The sequence below is a fragment of the Clinocottus analis genome, unplaced genomic scaffold (assembly GCF_023055335.1).
Source record: "Clinocottus analis isolate CAN_PGR_092001 unplaced genomic scaffold, fCliAna1.0.p SCAF_10, whole genome shotgun sequence".
NCBI lineage: Eukaryota > Metazoa > Chordata > Actinopteri > Perciformes > Cottidae > Clinocottus > Clinocottus analis.
The window spans coordinates 12,059,612-12,079,862 of NW_027175821.1; the positions used below are offsets into that span (position 1 = coordinate 12,059,612).

The window sequence follows — 20,251 nt, forward strand, 5'->3', positions numbered from 1 at the left end:
CTTTAAAAGGCAAAATCTAAAATTATTAATGAATTAGCTTATCACACTGCAAATGAACTGCACTACCAAGGCAACCCAATGCACAGTTGAGACACAGCATGATAAAAACAAGAAAACCAGCTGTAACTAGAAGGAAAAAAACATTCAGCAAAATATAAAAATCATTCCCTCATTTCAGCCCCAACAGAAATATAGTGCCGCAGCAGAGAAACAATTCTGAATAAGAGCCACTTACATTCACAATTGAATGAAATAACAGAAAATACAGACTTACAATTTGAAGTTTGTTCTCCGTCTCCCTGCCGGAAGAAACTCAAGCACAACAACAGCAAATAGTGGAGAAAATGTTGACAAGGCAGTAACGGAGTATTAGACTGAAATGAACAGTCAGCAACAGAAGTCATCAAGCCTGAAATAATTCTGCATGAAACACCTCAGAGTTCACTGCCGTCGGATACTGTCAACCTAACAAGCAGTGGACATTTTTCAACACACGCACACACACACACACTTCTACACTCTTTTACACACAAAGTCTTTAACTGTTGAAGGTATTAAGGCGACAAACACACACGTGTGTTGGCGAGCCGCGTGCAGCAATTAATGTCCTGGGCCAACTGGATTACCAGTGTATATTCAAGGAGATGGCAGGGAATCAGCCTTCAAGTTAACGAAACAGTTAGCGTAATTGTTCTTCATCTGTCATTTTCAAAAAGAGCTGTGTCCCACAGAGAGAGAGAGAGAGAGAGAGAGAGAGAGAGAGAGAGAGAGAGGGAAGATTACTGACGGGACAGTGATGAAAATTGGTCGACGGATAATGAGTCTCGTTGTCTTTTCATCCTCTTTCTCCCCTTCGCTCTCTCATTACTCAGAGTGACTGGTTGGAGAGTAGCTTCACAGTCTGCTGCTTTTGGAAGAAGAAAAAAACAGAAAGCCTTTAGATGAGTTCATCATGCTTTCCATCCCTCTTTTTCCCTCCATCTCTGAATCCTCCCTCCGGCTCTGCATCCTCTCATCCCCACCTTTTTTTTCCCTCCCCCTCTCTCTGTTTGAACTCCTGCATCCTTCCTCTCTCTGTGTCTTTATCCCCCCTCCCTCTTCCATCTGTTTATTTTTTCATCCTGTAGAGTAAAACAGCGAGAAAGAGCAGTGAAGAGGAGGACCGAGAAGAAACGGCGTCCCAGACAGAGAGGGAATCAAAGAGCTCCGCAGAGAAAAAGACAATCCCTTTGTGGCAGAAGAAGCTTTAATAAAAAAAAAGGGAACTTTCTCCCAATTTCCTGTTAATATTCTTTGTAGTTTATTTCCCTTCCCTTCAACCCCTCTACTTCCTTTGTCCCAAAACTAAAAACACCCCTTCTCCCTGTACGTCTGCACCAGCATGGCAGATTGTTTGGAATCAATAAAGATGGTTGTTGGCAGATGAAAGTCGAGGGGTGGGACGGTGGTTGCTAAACACTCAATTCGCTTCACACAAATCACCGCCTGCGTCCCACCGACACCTGACGGCTACATCCTGCAACAGACAATTAACAACTCATACAGATGCGCAGTGTGGAAAAGCACAAGGACGCGCGCATAAATACACATATGGTGAGTTCTGACAGGCGAGCAGGGTGGATGGAGGTTGGACAGCAAAGAGAGAAAATGAAAATACAGAGAGGACAAGAAGGAAAGAAGGATTGAGGATTTAGGTCGTCCAAAAAAGGGGAAGGTATGAAAGTGAAAAATGTTAAAAGGATATTGCTGGCAAACAAAGTATTCAGATCCTTTACTCAAGTAAAAGTCGTCGCCTAATATATTAATGCTTATAGAACACGTACAGCAAAAATACATGTGTTTGCCACAAACAAAAATGCGTTATAATATATTCTTAATATAAAGTAGAAATACTTTTGGAAACTTCAGTAAAGTACCTGCTTACGTACTCTTCACCACTGCTGGCAGATAAACAAAGGCCCTCCATCTGTCTCCTTCACATTCAGATGCTAAACAAGCTAAAAGTAAATGTTCATGAGATGTGTTCCCTCGTCACGCCCAGTTCACTGACTCGTATCGCATCCCGAGAAATAATCAATTCATACACACTAAGAGCCTGTGTAATTCATTTTAATCAGCTTTTGTCATTGTCACACGTCACACACTGAAATCCTAATCTTTAAATAGCTCAGGACACAAAACTCATAGCTTGATGCAACGCTGATCACAGAATATAAAAGGTCAAGTGAGAATGCAGCTTAAGGTCACATTTTTCACAAGAATGATCAATATCATTTCACACCATCATCACAGCATGTCTCTCACCCATTCAGCACAAGAACCAATCGACAGCTGCTGAACAGCCAGAGTGCACTTCAAAAAAAGCAATCATCCGTTTAGGAGTTATCTTCCTGTTGAAGAAGGTCTTGATCTGCAACCACAACAAGGAGGAGGAATCTGAATGTTGAGCGTATCGCTTTGTATCCACAGCAACCAAATCGGACCAATCCACTCTCTCAGAGTTTACTCTTCACCGTGGCCTCTGTTGGCGCGAGGAGGGAAAGAAGAGAGAAAGAAAAGTGTCACACAAGGGAAGGGACCAATTTACCTTGGTCATGCAGCAGTTAATAGCATTTTGGCTTTTGGAGCTTCTCGTTGCTTCAGAGGCATCTGTTAGTGCGGATTAGTCACTCTCAGTCCAACACGGCTCAAGACACACTGAAAACATGCAAACACATACACATCAAACAGACAGCCAGTGTGGGTCGTTCCAGGTGTTGGAGACACATAAGGTTTATAGTGGAGACTTGGAGGCCCGCCTGCAGCACACAGTTCTGGTCCATCTCCCCGCCAAGCACCGCTACCGCTCGCTCACTGCTGCTACAAAGTCTGCTGTACATCCATTAGAGGAGAAAGACACCAATAGCTCGAGCAGGGCTTTTCTTTTAAAGGACACACCTGCATTTTGGGAAAATAACCTCAACCAACCCAGTGTGAAGATGTGATGGTGTTGATTTCATGCTTCAAGTGAAGAGCTGATGCCGTGTCACAGTTTGAAACTGTAGCTTGCTCAGAAGTATACAAATAAGCCCTCTGACTTTTAAGCTTTAAACCATGAAATAAAACCTAATATTACATACAAGCCTTAAAGGCAAAAACAGTTGCCCACAGAGCAACAATTTTCTGGTGAAGTCTGATATCAACTCTTTTTTTCTCCGTATGGTTTTCCACCTACTTCTGAGGAAAATATCTGACACTGTTGCAGCTAAATGCTCCACTATCATCACCAGCCAGAATACAGTGTGTTTATCAGTCTTCAAAAAACAGCTGTCTTTTGCAGACCACACAACCCAAAAAGGAGTGAAAGGTGCTAAAAAAGCTCTGTAAACCCACCAATGCTCTGCGGGTTAAAACCAGCTTCGGTGGCATCCAAGCAGAAGATATAAACCCTTAAAACAAGTTAGAAATATGTAGAAGTATGTTTTTTTAAGACTAAATAATTCCATAAAGCAGCAAAAGACAAACTTTAGAGGGACTATTCACTCAATGCTCTGGTAAGTATTACAGTAAAACAGTGGATGATGACTCAAAATAAACTACAGTGGCCAAATTCATATTGATGAAGGAACATAACAGGTGTGGCTCATTGATATGTTTTTTTTACTACTTTATGGACAACAATGGAGCTTTAAGGCATTAAAAAAAGCTACTTCAGGCTTTGGCTGAATACCTGTTAGTAGGGTCAACTGTTGGTTCTGGCATTTTCATAAAGTTTATTAAGAATAAGAAAATATAAAATAACACCATAAGTGTCATTTTAGCTCACACTAACAAAAAAGACAAATTAATATTTTTTCACATGTTATGTCAGTGTGAGATGGATATTTCTGCCTCGTCATTGTTATATTTGATCTAAAAAACACTTCTTTGTAAACTTTATTCATGTTTAGGATTCTGCATAAAGTAGCGAGTACAAGGGCAGCGCAGATCCCATTATTTTTTAGCTATTGATCTCCCCTGAGGCCCACATTGAAAGGAGAGAGAAATCCTTCCTGCTTTTGGCCACTACTGGTCGGATCGGTCTGTAAAAGATAAAAAAATTAAGACTCTTAACCCAATGTTTGACTGTAACGCTTATGTGGGAGATACGGCTGCAGAGTTGATTGGATTCTGCTCTTATTTTTAATAGGCTGCTCCTCTTCCCTCTTTTACTCTTCTTCAACTCCTTGTCTGTCTGGGCACAGACGTGAAACACTTTAAATCTTCAGTCCTTGGTGTCTTTTTCATCTTGTATTCATCCTTTAATCTCTGCTGCTTTTTTGGCAAATGTGTCTTCAAACATACTGAATTGTGAAGGTGAGAAAATGGCGTTAAATACATACCGTCTATGTATAGCCTTGAACTGTTAAGCAGCATGCATATTAATAATATACAGGGTGATATATTCAAACCCTAGAGGCATTTCTCTGTTGCGTCGGCTTTACTGCGACAGACCATGAAAATCCTATTTCCATTTAAAATTAAACACAACACTCCTTTCTTTAGTTTCAATGTCAAACTTCAGCGCATCGGCTTTCTGTTGTTCATGCTGTCAAGATTTAGTTTGTTTATTGTGTTATTTTATCTCTGGTGTTATCTTCTTTTTTTCAGTTAATGAATAGTTTCTATTTTTTGTCACAGAACACTGTGTGTGAATGCAAATATAACAATGAACAACGCTTGATTATTCTAATGGCTTTGTAAGGTCTAAAAGCACAGACGGAGGCAGCTTGTAAAGACACTGATTCAGATCTACAATTGTTTACGTCGCCAACTTTTTGTCCTGAGAACATTAGAGTTTAAGTGACCCTGCTTCATCTGAATAATTCAGATAAATGTACGATTTCTACCAGATTAGATGCAGGACCGAGCAGCTGCTCAAAACTTGTGGAGGTGAAAATTTGCAGCAACTTTCTGATTGTTGGTCTTGAGTTTAGCTTTTGCAGCAGCCGTGTGCCAAACAAAAGCAAAACAAAAGGGCAGAAAACACAAAATGGTTGAGACCTCACTCAAAATGTTTTAGAGGCGAGAGGTGAGTTTGATTTATAGCAGCGGTAAAGCAAGACATTAGAGGTTAAGGCTACAGTTGTAATACCAATGCTTAATTTGAATAATTGAGTGAATGACTGATCATGTTTAGAAGCCCAGACTACTTGGCATTATAACACTATCAATCATGGGTGTAATCAAAACAAATGGGTGAAGTCATCATGTCACAGCTCGAGCCAACATAACATTTACGTATTTACTAAACTTCCTTTAACAATGCAGATCAATCTGCAGTGATGGCACACAACTTTCGTTTAGTCTTTTTCGAAAACCAGGTGAGACGGGACTTCCAGATTAGAGGAACCTTGGAGGGTGGAAATGGGATTGTTATTTTCACCTTCAGAGAAGAAGCTTTTCATCGTGTCTTCCTCACCAACAGTTTCATAAACCAGCTAGCATTAGCCAGCAGTGGCCAATGCTGCAAATATTGTCAATCCTAGCTGGAGATGTCAGAGTTTTCTCTCAGAATAGAGCACTTCTGTTTCACACAGGGGTTAAAATTGCCCATCTACAAGCAGACCAAATGTAGTTATTCCTTTTAAATCAAGCAAACAACACACGTTGACACACACCGTGCTGGTTACCTGAACAATAAGCGGTCATTGGTCAGACTAAAGGGACCGACACAGAAATGAGGGCAAAGCACAAATGACTGTGAAAAGGTCTTCAATTGTCATCTAGCATTCTGCACATGGAAAATAAACACACACACACACATACACGCACACACGTGCGCGCGCACACACTCTTATTTGCTTACTTTCTGAGGATGAGATCAGAACAACCACAGGGCACAGAAGGCAGGTTTCGATCAACATTTAGCAAACATTTTGACCACGCTGCATTTCCTTGTGTCAGCATTGTATCTGTGAACATGTTCACTTGTGTGTGCATTTAAATAAATTACTAAACATGTGTTTGTTGGAGCCACTGAGCATTTTTATGTGTATTAAAAGGTTTACAATGTCACTGAATCTGAGGTAATTAAACACGAGTGCTATATATACACATACTATTATGTGTCTAATGACCCTTGAGTATGTCTGAATGCATGCATGTGCAAATAGCACACAGAGGATGAAGCAGCGTGTTTATCACACCACTGTGTGTATCTCCATTTGTGTGTGAAGTCAAATTGAGCTGAGCGAAGCTGTCATCACTGTATTTATAATAGTGTGTATGCGTTAGTGTGTGTATACAAGTGTGTGTGTGTGAAAGACTACTCACCAGCAGGGAAGTAGAGCGGGAGGGTCTGCAAATATAGCTCCTTGTCCGTTGGCAAGAACACACAGAAGATGACTCTGTCCAGCTGACACACACACACGCACACACACACAACACACACACACGCACCGCACACAATGACCTTTATTTCGAGCATATGCAATAACCGTGAATTCATCAACAGCAGGAGGGAAGCAATGTAACAGTGTGTGGCAGCAATATCAAGAGAAGGCAGCTAATGCATCAGTCCATTACGCCCCTATTAGCGTCCTGTTATGATCATGCCACAACACAGCGCATATTACACCGTGTGCTGGAGACAGAGTGCTGGAAATGTACTCTGTGTGTGTGTGTGTGTGTGTGTGTGTGTGTGTGTGTGTGTGTGTGTGTGTGTGTGTGTGTGTGTTAGAGAAAAATAAAGAGGTTAGAGAGAGGAGAGGTTCCTGTGTAGATCTATAAGTACTTGTATTGTAAAAGTGTTTGCGTGTCCGGATGTGTGTATAAAGCAACTCTAACTGTGTTTTTGTGCATGCCTCTGAATGTTACACTGCGTGTGGCCCCCTCAAGCATAAGACTCCAGCACACACACACACACACACTAGCTTTTAAATAATATCAGGACACTGATCGAGTGAGTGAAGCAGCAATAAACAATCTTTATGTCCCGTGCTTTTATGTTCTTTAGATATCTGCAGTCTATAATAGTTGCATTATATTCTGTAGAGCTGGACATACAGTACAGAGCACAGCACTATTTGTGGCCTGATGATTAAAGTTACTGTTGCTACAGTAAAAAAAAAAAAAAAAGATGTTTCAAGGGATTCCTGCTCCCAAGTGAACTATTTCTCAGCCTCTAACAAACATTATTACCTCCCTAATGTTTCTCCAAAGGTTTATACTTTTCCGTTTTGGTGTGAGGCAGGGCAATTTATAGCCCGGCTGTTTCCATCACTTCCTGCTCTCAGCAGCCTGCTGGCCTGCAGCTTAATGCTTGTTGCCCAATTACCTTCACTCGCCAGGATTTGAATGGAGGCTGAAAGTGAAGATATGGAAATGTTCGGTAAGTAACTACATCCTCTGGACTAAGGTCTGAAATCTCTAACCTCCACACTGAGTTGCATCCACTTGTGCAATTTGTCATCCTCCCTCATTCAAATTAAAGCAAATGCTTTACAAGGAGAGATGCAAAACGCTGAGGTCTAGGAGCTGCTCTGGAGCTTTCCGTTGGATCCCAGGATCCTCAGCAGCAGTTTGCCCATGTCGTAGAATTGTGATGTTAAAGTGTCTCTTTTCTCCTGATGCCAATAAAAACATTAACTAATACATTGTGGGATTCCTGGTAAACTCTGTCATTTCCAGCACATCCACTGCGTAGGGTTTCCCCATGGGGAAGCCTGTCAAGTGCATACAAGACCTTTGGTAAAAGTCATGTTTTAAAAGAAATCAGCATGAAACTGTAACTGTTGCTGGCTGTGCGGCTGGAATTAGCCAGCTAGCTCCAGCTGATCTAATCTCTAACAACAGCTGACATTTACATCTGCAAAGTAGAATAGAAAAGAGTGCCCATTGTTTCAAAAATCACTCAGGATTTCTTTGGTAAATATGATGCAACTATCATCATTCTCCATTCCACTGGCTTCTGTAATAATGCAATCCCTCACTCAACATCTTTTCATCTGCCTTACTGAAAGAAATGAAGCGTGATCCTGATGTTTACTTTTCATATTCTAAGACAAAGCGGGCACATTCACTACAGCACGACCTTCTGAAAGATGTGACACGGGGATCTGCTTCTTTCTATAGGAGCTATTTGCCAACTGAGCTCGACACAGCGAGTCTCTAGCGTCTAAAACTCATCTTGAAACTTTTCTCTTTGTAGAGGCTTTTGGAAATGGTTGATATATTCTTTTATTTTTTTTACAGTTTTTTATCTCTATTTATCGGATCTTATTAATTGTATTGTCCTCTGTGCTCATATCTTTTAGCCTCGTTGACATTATATATGCCTTGTTTGGTTTTATTATCTTTTGTAAAACATTTTGTAACTTTGTTTAGATACGTGCCTAATGAACAAAGTTTATCATGACTAGAAATAATATTTTCCCCCTACACTTTCAGGTCAACTGGGAATCTAATTTCTAAATATACCATCGATAAAACTGCCAGGACTTTACTTTCTTGCAACAGTTTAGTTGGTGCTTTATAAATAAATGATTCATGGTATTTATTATTACACTATGCAGGGTGTTGGCACTTTGCCCCGTGCCTCGAGTCCATTTGGTTTGTCTTACTGGTTGTGTAATTTTCAATTTAATTTTCTAAATTACTGCTCTCCAAGTCAGAGTGAGAGCAACAGAACAGTGTAGAAAATGCAAAATGGAGCGGGTTCAATTAAAGATTAAACCTCCTCTGGTGAACATTCTGTATGCAAATAAAGGCCGTCTCACCATCTTGTTTGTTCACAGTAAAAAAAAACCATAGTGGAACCATTTCTGTTCAGAATGAAAATTAGCGGCACACTGATTTGACTTTCTGGTCTTGTATTCAGTCCTTTAAGTCTTGTTAACTGTTGTCCTCCAAGGTGAGACGTGTTCATTTTGCTGAGCTCGGTGCGGCTGACGGCATCAGTCGCCTGGTATTGCTACAGAGACTCTGGAGACGCCCGCTCTAACAATAACATCGTCAACACCCTCTCTGGGAGGTGATACAGCGCAGTGGTTCAGAGACAAGGAGAAAGATTAAAAAGAGGAGTGAGAGGAGACCTGACGAGTAAAGGAGGAAGAAGGGAGGAGAGTTTAGAGTATGTTAACGACTGATTGGAAAGTTTCCTCTTTTATTCTAATCTCCCATCCTCTTTCTCCCCTTCAGTCATCTGTTCCATCATTTTGTCTGTTCTCCGCCCGCTGTTTCTCCGGAGAGAAATTGTGTGTGTGTGTGTGTGTGTGTGTGTGTGTGTGTGTGTGTGTGTGTGTTTGTGCTAGTCGGGTTTAGTCCCGCAAGGAGCCAATTAAAACGCAGACTTGGCCATGAGCATGAGAGCCAGAACTTGGGAGTGTGTGTTTAAATGTATGTTTTTGTGTGTTTGCGTGTGTGTGAGTGTCACTCCGTGCGTGCATGTATCTGTTTTCTCAATGCACCCTTCTCCTCGCTCCCACCAGAAAACAAACACAACAGCTGTGAAAGGAATAATACCTTAAGGAAATGGAAGGGAAAAATTGCCAATCATGCAGACACAAACACGCACGCACACACACGTACACACCTTGTCGTGATGTTCATCCAGATACTCCCTCACAGTTGCCAACGCCTCGTGCACCGCCTGCTCCGGTGGATATCCTACACAAACAAAAATATACACACAAGTTGCAAGAACAGGTGCAGTGTCAGATCTGGGTGTTTGCATTAGGTCGTTTTTATATTCCACTGTTCCAACACTGTGCTCTGTGTATTCTCACTTCCTCTCATCCCGACTCGCCTATTTCGACGAGGTGCTGACACAACGCACTTGTTGGTTATGAGGAGACAGATGGAGAAAGACTACCGAGCTTCTTCGATATTCATTCAGCGATCGAGACCTTTCTGTGCTCTAAAACTACCCCCACTGCTGGAAACTCAACACAAAGGCAGTAAAGATTCATCATCTGGCCAAGCTGCTCAGCCACAAACAAACACACATTGTTTGATTATACAGTATAATTCTTCTATACATCAGGAGACTGTGTTCAACATGTGAACAAAAGGGGAATAGATGAGGGCGCAAATTAGTACTGAACAATGCTTTGTGTCAGCACCAAATACACACACTGCAAGGGGTGTATTGTAATCTACTGTTCCTCGATATAAACAATTGCACGGCCACTTCCATAGATAATAATAATGCAAGAATAGTCTCATTCATCAGATGAATATTCATCTTTAAAATGAATACATAGGATCCACCTACACAGGTACGTTCACTCATTGGCCTGTTGGGCGCCTGCAGACTGCGCTTGAATCACACCTGCCTCACTCTTTTTGTACAATAAATATTGAAATACTTAGAATTCAAACAGCAAATGGGATTTAAGTGAATCATAATGCCATCCAGATTAAGTTGAATCAGCCCAATGAGGCAATATTTTTAAGGATTGCAATTGCAAAGTTGCCAAAAGGTTTCTTACTCTATACTTTCTTGGATAGTAAAGCATGATTTATGTTGTTATGGTTACTACGAGTTAATCCAGCAGCTTCACATTAGACACTGTGCTGCCTTTGCTCTGGGGCAATACACCCAGCATGGCGGTTGCATCTCTTATGAATGCGAGAGAAGCCCACAAACATCGACAGAGAGCGAGCTGCACCCAGAAGGACGTTCGGTGGTGTAACAGTTAACAGGAGCTCCATCTCAACACACTACACGGTGCGCACAGAACGCACAACTAATGCATACAGTATGTCCTGAAGACTTCAAGAGCCACTGCACTACTGGTTGGAGAGAGACTCGAAGGACAGATTCCTTCCATTTAAAGGTTGAGGCAACTCAAAGCTAGAAAAAATAAAGTTCTAAGTTTCCAGTAACCTTGCATGTGTGCAATATTGTCTTTTTAAGTGCTCTTAGCCCTTACTGAACCTGACACCAGACGTAGGACGCAAACCCCTTGACTACGGCGTCACAATCCTGCTTGATGTTTGTCCACCATCTGCACTGACTACAACTTCTGTGCTGCACAAAAACATACTTCCTGAATCGGACAAAAAATAATCACCACATGTAAGTGCCATCTCAGGTCTTCCCACCTAAACTTTAATGAGGTCTAATTGGAGTGTGTACTGACTTAAAGAGCCAGTATCTGCTCAATTCAATCAAAATACATTTGCTTTTAAGTGCTTCACAACAGGCTCTGAGGAGGCATTGTTAAAAAAATACTATTGGCTGGCAGCACTGTTAGCATCAAACGTTGGTTGATACAGAAACGTGTACCTTCAACAGCTGTTAAATCCATCTGACATTTAGACAATTTTGTTGCTCGTTATTCTCAAGGACAAAACATTTTGGATGTACTCTTAAAAAGATGAGCTAAACAGAAAGACAGCGAGAAATACACGCAACAGAAAACGAAGACACGGAAAACACAGCGAGTCAATCAGAACTTTGGTCTTTTCCTCTTCAGCAACAGGAGAGAAGTGTTTACAGCCCTCAGACACAAACACACCCCAGGGAGTGTTTAAGCACTATCCTTAACGGTCTCTTCTGCTAGTATGAAGGGGATTACAGACAATCTGACACGATCTCCAGCCCAATCTATCTTAATCTGCCGGTCTTAATCCAAGGCCTTAATCTGAGAACCACCTCTGGGCTGCAGGAGATAATGTGACAAGTGGCACAGGAAGGCTCAGCACTCTGGTTAAACAGACACAGTTTACATGGTATGCACGCATGCACACACACACACACACACACACACACACACACACACACACACACACACACACACACACACACACACACACACACACACACACACACAGGCATTCTGTTGTAGGATGAACGTTGATTTTTTTACTCAAAGACAAAATCATCTGTTTCCACGAGTAACACATGAACACTTGTACAGCTATGATGATGATAAAACCCACACGCAAATGCATGCACACACACACACACACACACACACACACACACACACACACACGCACTGACCGTAGATTCCAGTAGAGATGCATGGGAAAGCCTGCAGGGTGAAGATGACAAACAAAGCGGTTACAGTCTGTTGCTTCTCACACACTCAGAGAAACGACTCTTCTGGATCTCAGCTTTTCTTCTCTGTCTGACTTTCACTCCTCTTTTAAGACCAAACTGTCGATCATCTTTTGTCTTGAGAAATGTCAAGAGGTTACGTGATGCATCACCCCAAAATGAAACTTGAAAGTGGATTAAAATCAAGGCAGAGTATACTGAGATCTTCCTGCCTTTGTGAAGCGGGTTTATGTTACGGAGTAGATGGGGCATAATTAAAAGAGCACACATGGAGGGTCTCCGATCGTAGCAGAGAGACAGGTAATGGTGAGTTGTATTTTTATTCACTATATAATTGCCTATGCCGGTAGTATCATTTTATTACGTCATATTTATCGCTCTTACTGTGAAGGCTAGTCCGTGAAAATATTGTCTTACACGAAACTGGTCCGTGGCGCAAAAACGGTTGGGGACCGCTAATCTACAACATCCCAAACCTGGTTGTTTTGGGAAGTGAGGTTTTAACAATAAACATGTAATAAAAAAACATCCAAACAAATCACAGCCTAAAAACAAAAAATCGTGATACATTTTCGCGATAGACTTATAAACTGAGAAGTGCTGGTTCTCAAAAGCCTGCAGCTCAATGTGGCTTTTCCACAATAAAAATCAACTATTTCTGCAGTTGAGGGAGAAAAAGTATGTCAAAATGTCTCAAAACGATCAAGATGCTGTGAACCATGACCAACAAAGCCTCCGTTTGGAATCCAGTTTAATTGTTGTTTTTCATCCTGTTGGCGACCTTTCATTGCATCCCAGTTGTTTCCTGTCATCTCTCTATTCTGCCAATATAAAAAAGGCATAAAATGTCCCCAAAATAACATTAAAGACAATTGTCCTCACATGTCTTCATGTACTCCAAAAGCAATTTAATTGTTCTTCCTCTGCAAACTGGCCAAAAAGAGATCTCTTCTTAAAGATCTTTTTTTTAAATCCCTCATTTTGTTACAATCCCCTGAACGCATGTCAGCAGGTGACCGAGGTCTAGAAACGCAAAGATGGAATAAAAGTATTGAAAGATTAACGTTGGTGGATACTTTCAATTTTTACTAATTCAGACAGCTGAATGTGGATTTTGTCCACATATAAATTAATTTAGAAAGCTGCCGCTGTGTGACAGTAGCCAGGAGGAGGAAAGTTAGAAAGGAAAGAAAAAAATAACACAAACTGCTAAATTACTGAATGTACATTGAACCCCAATTTCGAAAAAAAAAAGTATCAATGGCAAGTTTAAAAAATGTTTTGGCATTGCGAGTTTAAGTCATTGAGATCTGTGTCAAGCAGGTTCATGGCACACCTCTGGAGTTGAGAAAAGCCGCCAGTAAACTTCAAAGTAAATCAAATCTGGCAGATTCTAAACCTGCTGTCACTTCGTGCGGTACGAGCAGATGCCAGGAGTCTCTGAGTCTCTAGATCTCTTTATTTCACCAGATTGCAGAGTTGGCAACTCGGGGTGAGAGCAGACAGGACTCACAGGTTCCTCGAGGCGAAAGGTAAACACAAGTCAACGCAGGAGAACTAATGACAAAAGGACCATTTGTGATTTTAGGCTAAACCAATGAAAACGTATTTGACTTTACTTTATATAACAGTGTCAATTAAATCAAGACGTAATTACGCCTCAAAATGTAGACATTTTAAAGGTACATTTTGGGCATTAAATAGAAATTAAATGAAAACAATTAAAATAACTGCTGTAACTGCTTGTTTAAAATAGTCTTTGCCTTGACACACTAAAGACTATTTCTTGTGGGGTGAAACTACAAACTCTCAGCACTTTTCCTTCTTCTACTGTACCTCTGACTTTATTTTCATGTTGCGTTGGTGTTTTTCTTTGATTTTACCACCTCACTCTGTTGTGAAACCACTGCCTGGTGTGCATCATAAAACCTTTTTACGACTCAACAGTCATATCTGCAGCTCCTCTTCGCCTCTCTTAACTATCTCAGTCTGAATGTAGAGTGCTTTGTAAAAGAGAGAAGAAGATTCATCACATCATGACTCTGTTCCTTTCATCTGTCCTTTTCTCCCAGTCTTCGATGATTCTCTTCCTTTAACCTCTGTTTTAATCTTTGAGGCTTCTGCACTGCTTTGATTTCTGCACCACAAAAAAACAAACAGCTCAGTATCTCTTCATCCTCGCTTTCTACCTGGCTGTTTCTTCCTAGCAACCATCCCCAGCTTCCAGCACCCCTCCGTCCTCACCACAGAGCGTGCAGCGTTTTCGGTAGCTGTTGTCAGGCTGTTCTTGTAACACGACCTCAAGGCTTTCTTCTCCTCCTCTCCCACTCCTCCTTGTGCAATCGGCCCCACAGTGTGGATCACATCTGCAGAGACAGCGAGAGAGGAGAAGATGAAACACTTCATACTACAGGGTGACAGATATGAAAATAGAAGTAAAATACGTTCTAAGTTTAACCTCCCGAGTCAAACCTCCCATTTATTAAGTGTTTATTATGACAGCAATGTTAAAACTATAGTCTTTTATCAAAAAGGAACACAAAATGAATACAAATCAGAACAATTCAGCCCGAGTGCTCATATAAAGTCAATTTTAATATTTATTCCTGAACGGTTTCCCACTAGATGTTATTTAGCCCATTGACTAACAGTAAAATGTTTTTTGTCATGCTAATTACAAATATAAGATCAGTTAATTTAATTCTAATTGAATTAAATAATTAAACTGGTACACTGGCTGACTAAGATGACTTCATTTGGGAGATTACTGCCATATTCATGCCAGAGTTATCACAATTTTGAATTTACGACTTGTAAATGGTATCCAGATCAACATCCATGCAGAGACCGATTCTTCTATCAATTAGCGGTTTGAAATATGGAAGTACCCAAAAACATCGACCAAAGTCCACCATTGAATTAACTAAACATACATTTAGTGCATATGGTGTTTTATTATAAATGCACACCACATTATGTCACAGATTCTGCAGCCACACAACCGTCCCAAGTGATCCTGTCTACTATTTGTAGTGTTGCAGAGTATTATCTTTCCTCTGCTTGCCTGTAACAGTCAGATTGTAACTGATGTAATCAGCTGTCACATCGGGTCTTTATGAGCGGCTGTTTCTTGACAACCACCTGGTGATGGTTTTCAATTTAAATCAAAAGCTTGAGACTAAAACAATGCTACTGCCAAAAACAAATTATTATAAGTGTTGAATATCAGAGATCCTCTCAGTTACAGACGAGTCAAACTTGTTCCCCTCAGGCCAGGAAAACAGAAAGCACGCATGAAGCCAAACAGGAACCTCACATCAAAACTGGCTCCTATTGAGAGCATGTCAGGTGGGCCATGTGCTGCACATTTCACTCAGCAGTGTTTGATCGCTTAACGGGCTCAATTCATATTCACATAGTTTTTTTTAAACAGAAGTCTGTAACTAGGTTGCAGATTACAAGCCCTTATCTTATCACCCGTGTACAGTAAAGTGATAGCATTAGCTTTCAAAGCATACTTGGGAAGCCATGAAGGCGCCGCTGTCACTGGTTTAGATGCTGCACGCAAGTCATTTAGAAACATTTAACTGGGCAGGAAACCCCGAGACATCTGTAAAAGGAGGTCGTAGGTGTTTGTCATTAATTATGAAGTCAATCATTTGGATCCTAAATAATGTTTCTAGCCAATTAAGCCCACATGGTATCTGACCAAGTGGTATCACAAGCTGCCACTGCCAAGAGCTGATGACTTCCAATATGTCTGCCAGAGGCTGTATTCCTCTACTGGCCGGTTTTAAAGGAATCTCACAGACATGGTTGACATTGTTTTACTCTTTGTTGAACTACAATTCAATTCAGTTTATTTTGAATAGCACAGAATCACAAATAACACATTCTATATCTAATATCTATTTGAAAAATCCCATTTTCTTTGTCGCTCTCAGCTAATTTACCACAACAATGCATTTAGTCGTTTATAATACTAAATTCCCCCAAAAATAAATTCAATTATTTCAATTGGATTAATTGATTAAAAAAAAGGGTAAATTAATTGAAGTGTATTGGATTGAAGGCAGAAGAGAGCGAGAAAACTGAGAAACGGGAAATGGGGGACCTCACAAAGAGAAGCTCACTGCGAAGAGAAAGAAATGTGGTTTGCCTCTGTATGCCAACCCGCTGATGCCACACGTTCTGATGAGGCTCAGCGTGTCGCTCTCAGTGTGAAGACCAACGCTGTGATAAGACCTCGTCGAATCACCCCCCACACACTGAATAAAATGCATTTCAACAACACGTTAAATTTAGTTTTGAGAGTTCTCACAAGGAGCTTCAGCCCGTTGCTTGTTATACATCGAATTTGCGACCGCTAGCCCACGCACACACCTGCACACACACCTACACACCTACACACACACCCACACACCTACACACACAGGTAGAAATTATTGGAACATTACTTAATGCGAAGTAATTTTTATACTTGAGGCTTTATGATGTCCAGACTTTCGCAACCACATTTTTGGCCCTGGAAGCTGAAATATGACATGATGTCAAGTGTTGGGCAGGTTGTGCGTGAATGCATGAAAGTGGGGCCGCATGTGCATACACAGTCGCAGCTATTGCGAATTTGCACTTTTCCCCCACTAATTTTCAGTAAATTCTTCGTGGATTTATGGACGACGGCTCGCAATGGTCATCTCAAACAACATTGTCCGGAAAGTGTAAGTCACCCTAAATCTAAAAATATGTGTGTTCAGATTGGACTGACTTATGGCGAAGGTGGCACTCAGGCGTTTTATTGCCTCTAAACTACAATAACTGCCCGTTGTTTTTCTATGTTGACATCTACCTACCTGTATATTTCATCTCACCAGTATCATTGCCTCAAGTCTCTTACCCCTTTGTGGGCCAGATTGATCTCTTATACAAAACAAAACAATATGAGCCTAATGATTAATTAGATTAAAATGGACATTACTACAGCACACCTTTTCTCACACGCACACACAGTAAATAAGCCGCAGACGCTGCAGCTCAGAAGAAGCTCTTTAATCCAGCCCTCGGAGGATAGGAGGCCATTAGGTAGGAACATTTAACACAGTGTTTGGGATTTCTTGAAATATAATCTGATGATCTTATTTCAAAACCAGAAATTCATAACACAGGCATGACATGTGATCTTTTGTCCAATTCCCCCGACAACCTTTGCAGGCTTGTTTTTTTCTGTTTGAATTTGTTGTATCCATTGAAAAGGACATTGTGCTCTGTAACCACAATCAATAAAGGATATTTGGTGAGCGATGCAGGATCTGCTCATTACAGAGCTCTGGGTGTCAAAAACCTATTGCACTGGGTTTGTTCTTAAAAACAAAGCCTTTGTGATGCAAAGCTGGAAGAGAGGAAACTTTTGGTTCAGAGGAAACTAACTTTGAGCTTGAATCTAAAACCACTTTCTTCTTCAACGTGAATAAGGTAGGAAACATTTTGAAATAACATGCAATACAGCCTTTACATGTCTTTCATACATGTGTTACAACAGAAATCTACTCGATTTTGTAATACAATAAAATAATGATACAAATTAAGTGAACTGCTTAAAAAGAAACCTCTGTAAGACGTGTTGTATAAATGTTTCAATAATGCTGTAGGGTTGGTAGATTTTTTATTTTTATGTATTTGCAAGAGAGATAACCCATAAAGTCAAGTACAGTTATGTTTTCCTCGTTTGACCAGATATAAACTAGATATAGTGTGGAGTTACACTTTAAAGTACTTTTTCTCATTTAGTTTAGCTAAAAAAATCTGCCTGCAATTCTCTAATTTCCTTCGCCCAACATTAAACATTAAAATGAACATTATGAAGACTATTTTAATTATTAAGCTGCATTAACTGACTTGTTTTGTCCATTCGTGGTGAGTTATGAGGGCAACACTGACATTATATCACCTGATAAGGCTGAAAACACTTACACAGCAGACACTATGTTCACCAGCTAATAGTCGTGGGGCTTTTACAGCTCTTTGCTGAAAACAGCTGCCTGCTGCGTTTGAAAATGGCATTGATGAGTTGTGAAAGTGAATCAGAAAAAAACGTGAACCAAAACAATAAGCTGAAAGACAAGACATAGAGCAGAAGAGAACCACAGAAATGACGAATAAAATTTGCTTTTATCCTACTCTTCTGAAGAAAGCAGACCATTCAGCAGAAAATACTCCTGCAGTCATTAAACTGAGGACGAGGAGCTTTACACCAATGGAAACTTATCAAAAACTATATTCTGTGATGCCTCTGTGTCCCCCCAAGACCAGACGTGTGAGGATCAAAGTGAGCACCCAGGACTGGTGCTGCTGAAAGTGGAATCCACAGATGTAGATTGAAAGAAGCTTGTCTGCGTACCGTGACAGTCCTTCATCAAACTGTTCGCTGATGAAAAACTGTACAGCCTCTGAGAAATCACTTACTCTGAGTGCATAAACTCACACAGAAAGAAAAAAGTGCCGCAATTAAAGCCTGTGTATACAACGACATGGCTGTCTGACACAAATATTATCCTTCAGATTATCAAAGGTGTATGCTTTGTCGCTTCCATGATATCGCATAAAAGTAGAGGTGGTTGTTCATGATATGTTATGGATGTTTCGCTGAATTTTCCCCATAAATATTTTTGACTATATTATTGCAATACGTTAGGCTCTGTGAAAGAAGAGTGTGAGTGTTGAAACTTGACGACAGCTTCTCAGCATTAATGATCCTCCTGTAAATCACATGGGGCTAATTCACACAAACATCTGTAATCTGTTATCTGTAGTGGGAGGATCACGCTCACCCTAATGACGCCGTCTCTCCCGCCAGACTCTCCTCTCTGTGCACATTTCTTCCAAATCTGAGCTCAGTGTCTATGCAGACGCTCCAGCTATGTTAATCCTCCTCCAGACCCTCTTCTCAATGAGCTGCAGGCCAATTAGATGTCAAGATCCACAACATCAGGCAGCCACTTTTGTTTTGTTTTTCTTCCTCCTGCACCAACAACAATGTGCTCAGTAGAATAGTGTTTCTACAGTATGGCTTTATTTTTATCATGGATAAGGATGAATAAATGCATGATCATCGATTTTATTTTTTTGTTTGTTTGTTTTTTTCTACAATTTCTTTAAATCGGTTGGCCAACAATTGACTAATTGTTTCCACTCTAAAAAAACACTTGAATTTTGTTAGTTTTAATTGCAGCTTGCTCAAAATTATTAATTTGGACAACAGGAAATCTCCGGAACCACAAGGTTGATTAAATTCATTTAAATTGCTGAAATATAGTAAAGCCTTGTGGGAAGAGATCTATCCAAAGTTAAGTTTATGTAATTACATGAACACGAAAAATAAAAATTTTTTTTATCCTGCTCATTCGACTTTTAAGACTGCGACGGCTTCCGTGGTCGGGGGACGTTTCTTCGAACGCGTCACACGTCTTAAGTAGAATTGTGTGCAAATTGTAATACTCAGCATGCCCCAATCCAAGCATATTAAGGCATAAAGGTTAAGATTTTTCCAGTTTTGAACTAAACGACACAGTTTGTTTGACCAAAGTCCTTGGTAACAGGCCAAGGCTTTGTTTTATTGTAATTTGCATATTCCGATTATTTGGGTCATTACCTTTACAAAGAGGATTCTTACAACGCTGTAGGTTGTTGTTTCAGGATTGAACCAAGGGGCTGGAAAACTTGGGGCGGCTCGAAAAGGCATTTTTGAGACATCTTGCTCAGATCAAGCTGGAAGTTCATAGTTATGATCTAAATATGTTATGTTTTTTATAACATATTATATATATATATATATATATATATATTAAATATGTTTTTTCACAAATAAATTCTAAAAAAAAGGATATAAAATAACACAAATATTAGAACCAAGGTTCATTTGACGACTTGAACAGACCTCACTAAGACCACAAAGGGCTCTGCCCCCCTCGGGGAGGGCACTCAGGGCTTAATGGTGCATTTTGTACAAAACTGAAGAAAACGGTGTTATCCTGTCACATCAGGAAACAAAACACTGGTTTAAAACTGCCAATTTAAGGGATCCCAAGAACTGGCTATAGGATGAATCACCATTGTGATTCACCACGTTGTGAGCAGAAACATTTATATTTATAGCGTATGAGGAAGCTGCTCATTAAATAGCAGCATAGATGAGTTAGAACATGTAAATTTGCGGATGAAGTCAAA

At 40.4% G+C, this 20,251-nt stretch overlaps 1 protein-coding gene across 4 annotated transcripts in view; it reads right to left on the reverse strand.

Annotated features, from left to right (window-relative positions):
- Window positions 1-2,099: 2,099 nt before the first annotated feature.
- The window catches only part of macrod1 (mono-ADP ribosylhydrolase 1), a 96,401-nt gene continuing 78,249 nt past the window's right edge, over window positions 2,100-20,251 (reverse strand). For 2 of the 4 annotated variants that reach the window (XM_068588766.1, XM_068588748.1), the window contains 5 exons: window positions 14,273-14,394; window positions 11,972-12,002; window positions 9,554-9,627; window positions 6,295-6,376; window positions 2,100-2,521 (listed from right to left, as the gene is read on the reverse strand). In XM_068588766.1, coding sequence (XP_068444867.1) covers window positions 2,496-2,521; window positions 6,295-6,376; window positions 9,554-9,627; window positions 11,972-12,002; window positions 14,273-14,394 — 335 coding nt within the window. In that variant the 3' untranslated portion in view covers window positions 2,100-2,495. Of the gene's footprint in view, window positions 2,522-5,651; window positions 5,679-6,294; window positions 6,377-9,553; window positions 9,628-11,971; window positions 12,003-14,217; window positions 14,395-20,251 lie in introns of all 4 variants that reach the window. The other 2 variants (XM_068588756.1, XR_011078174.1) reach the window with 2 other exon arrangements.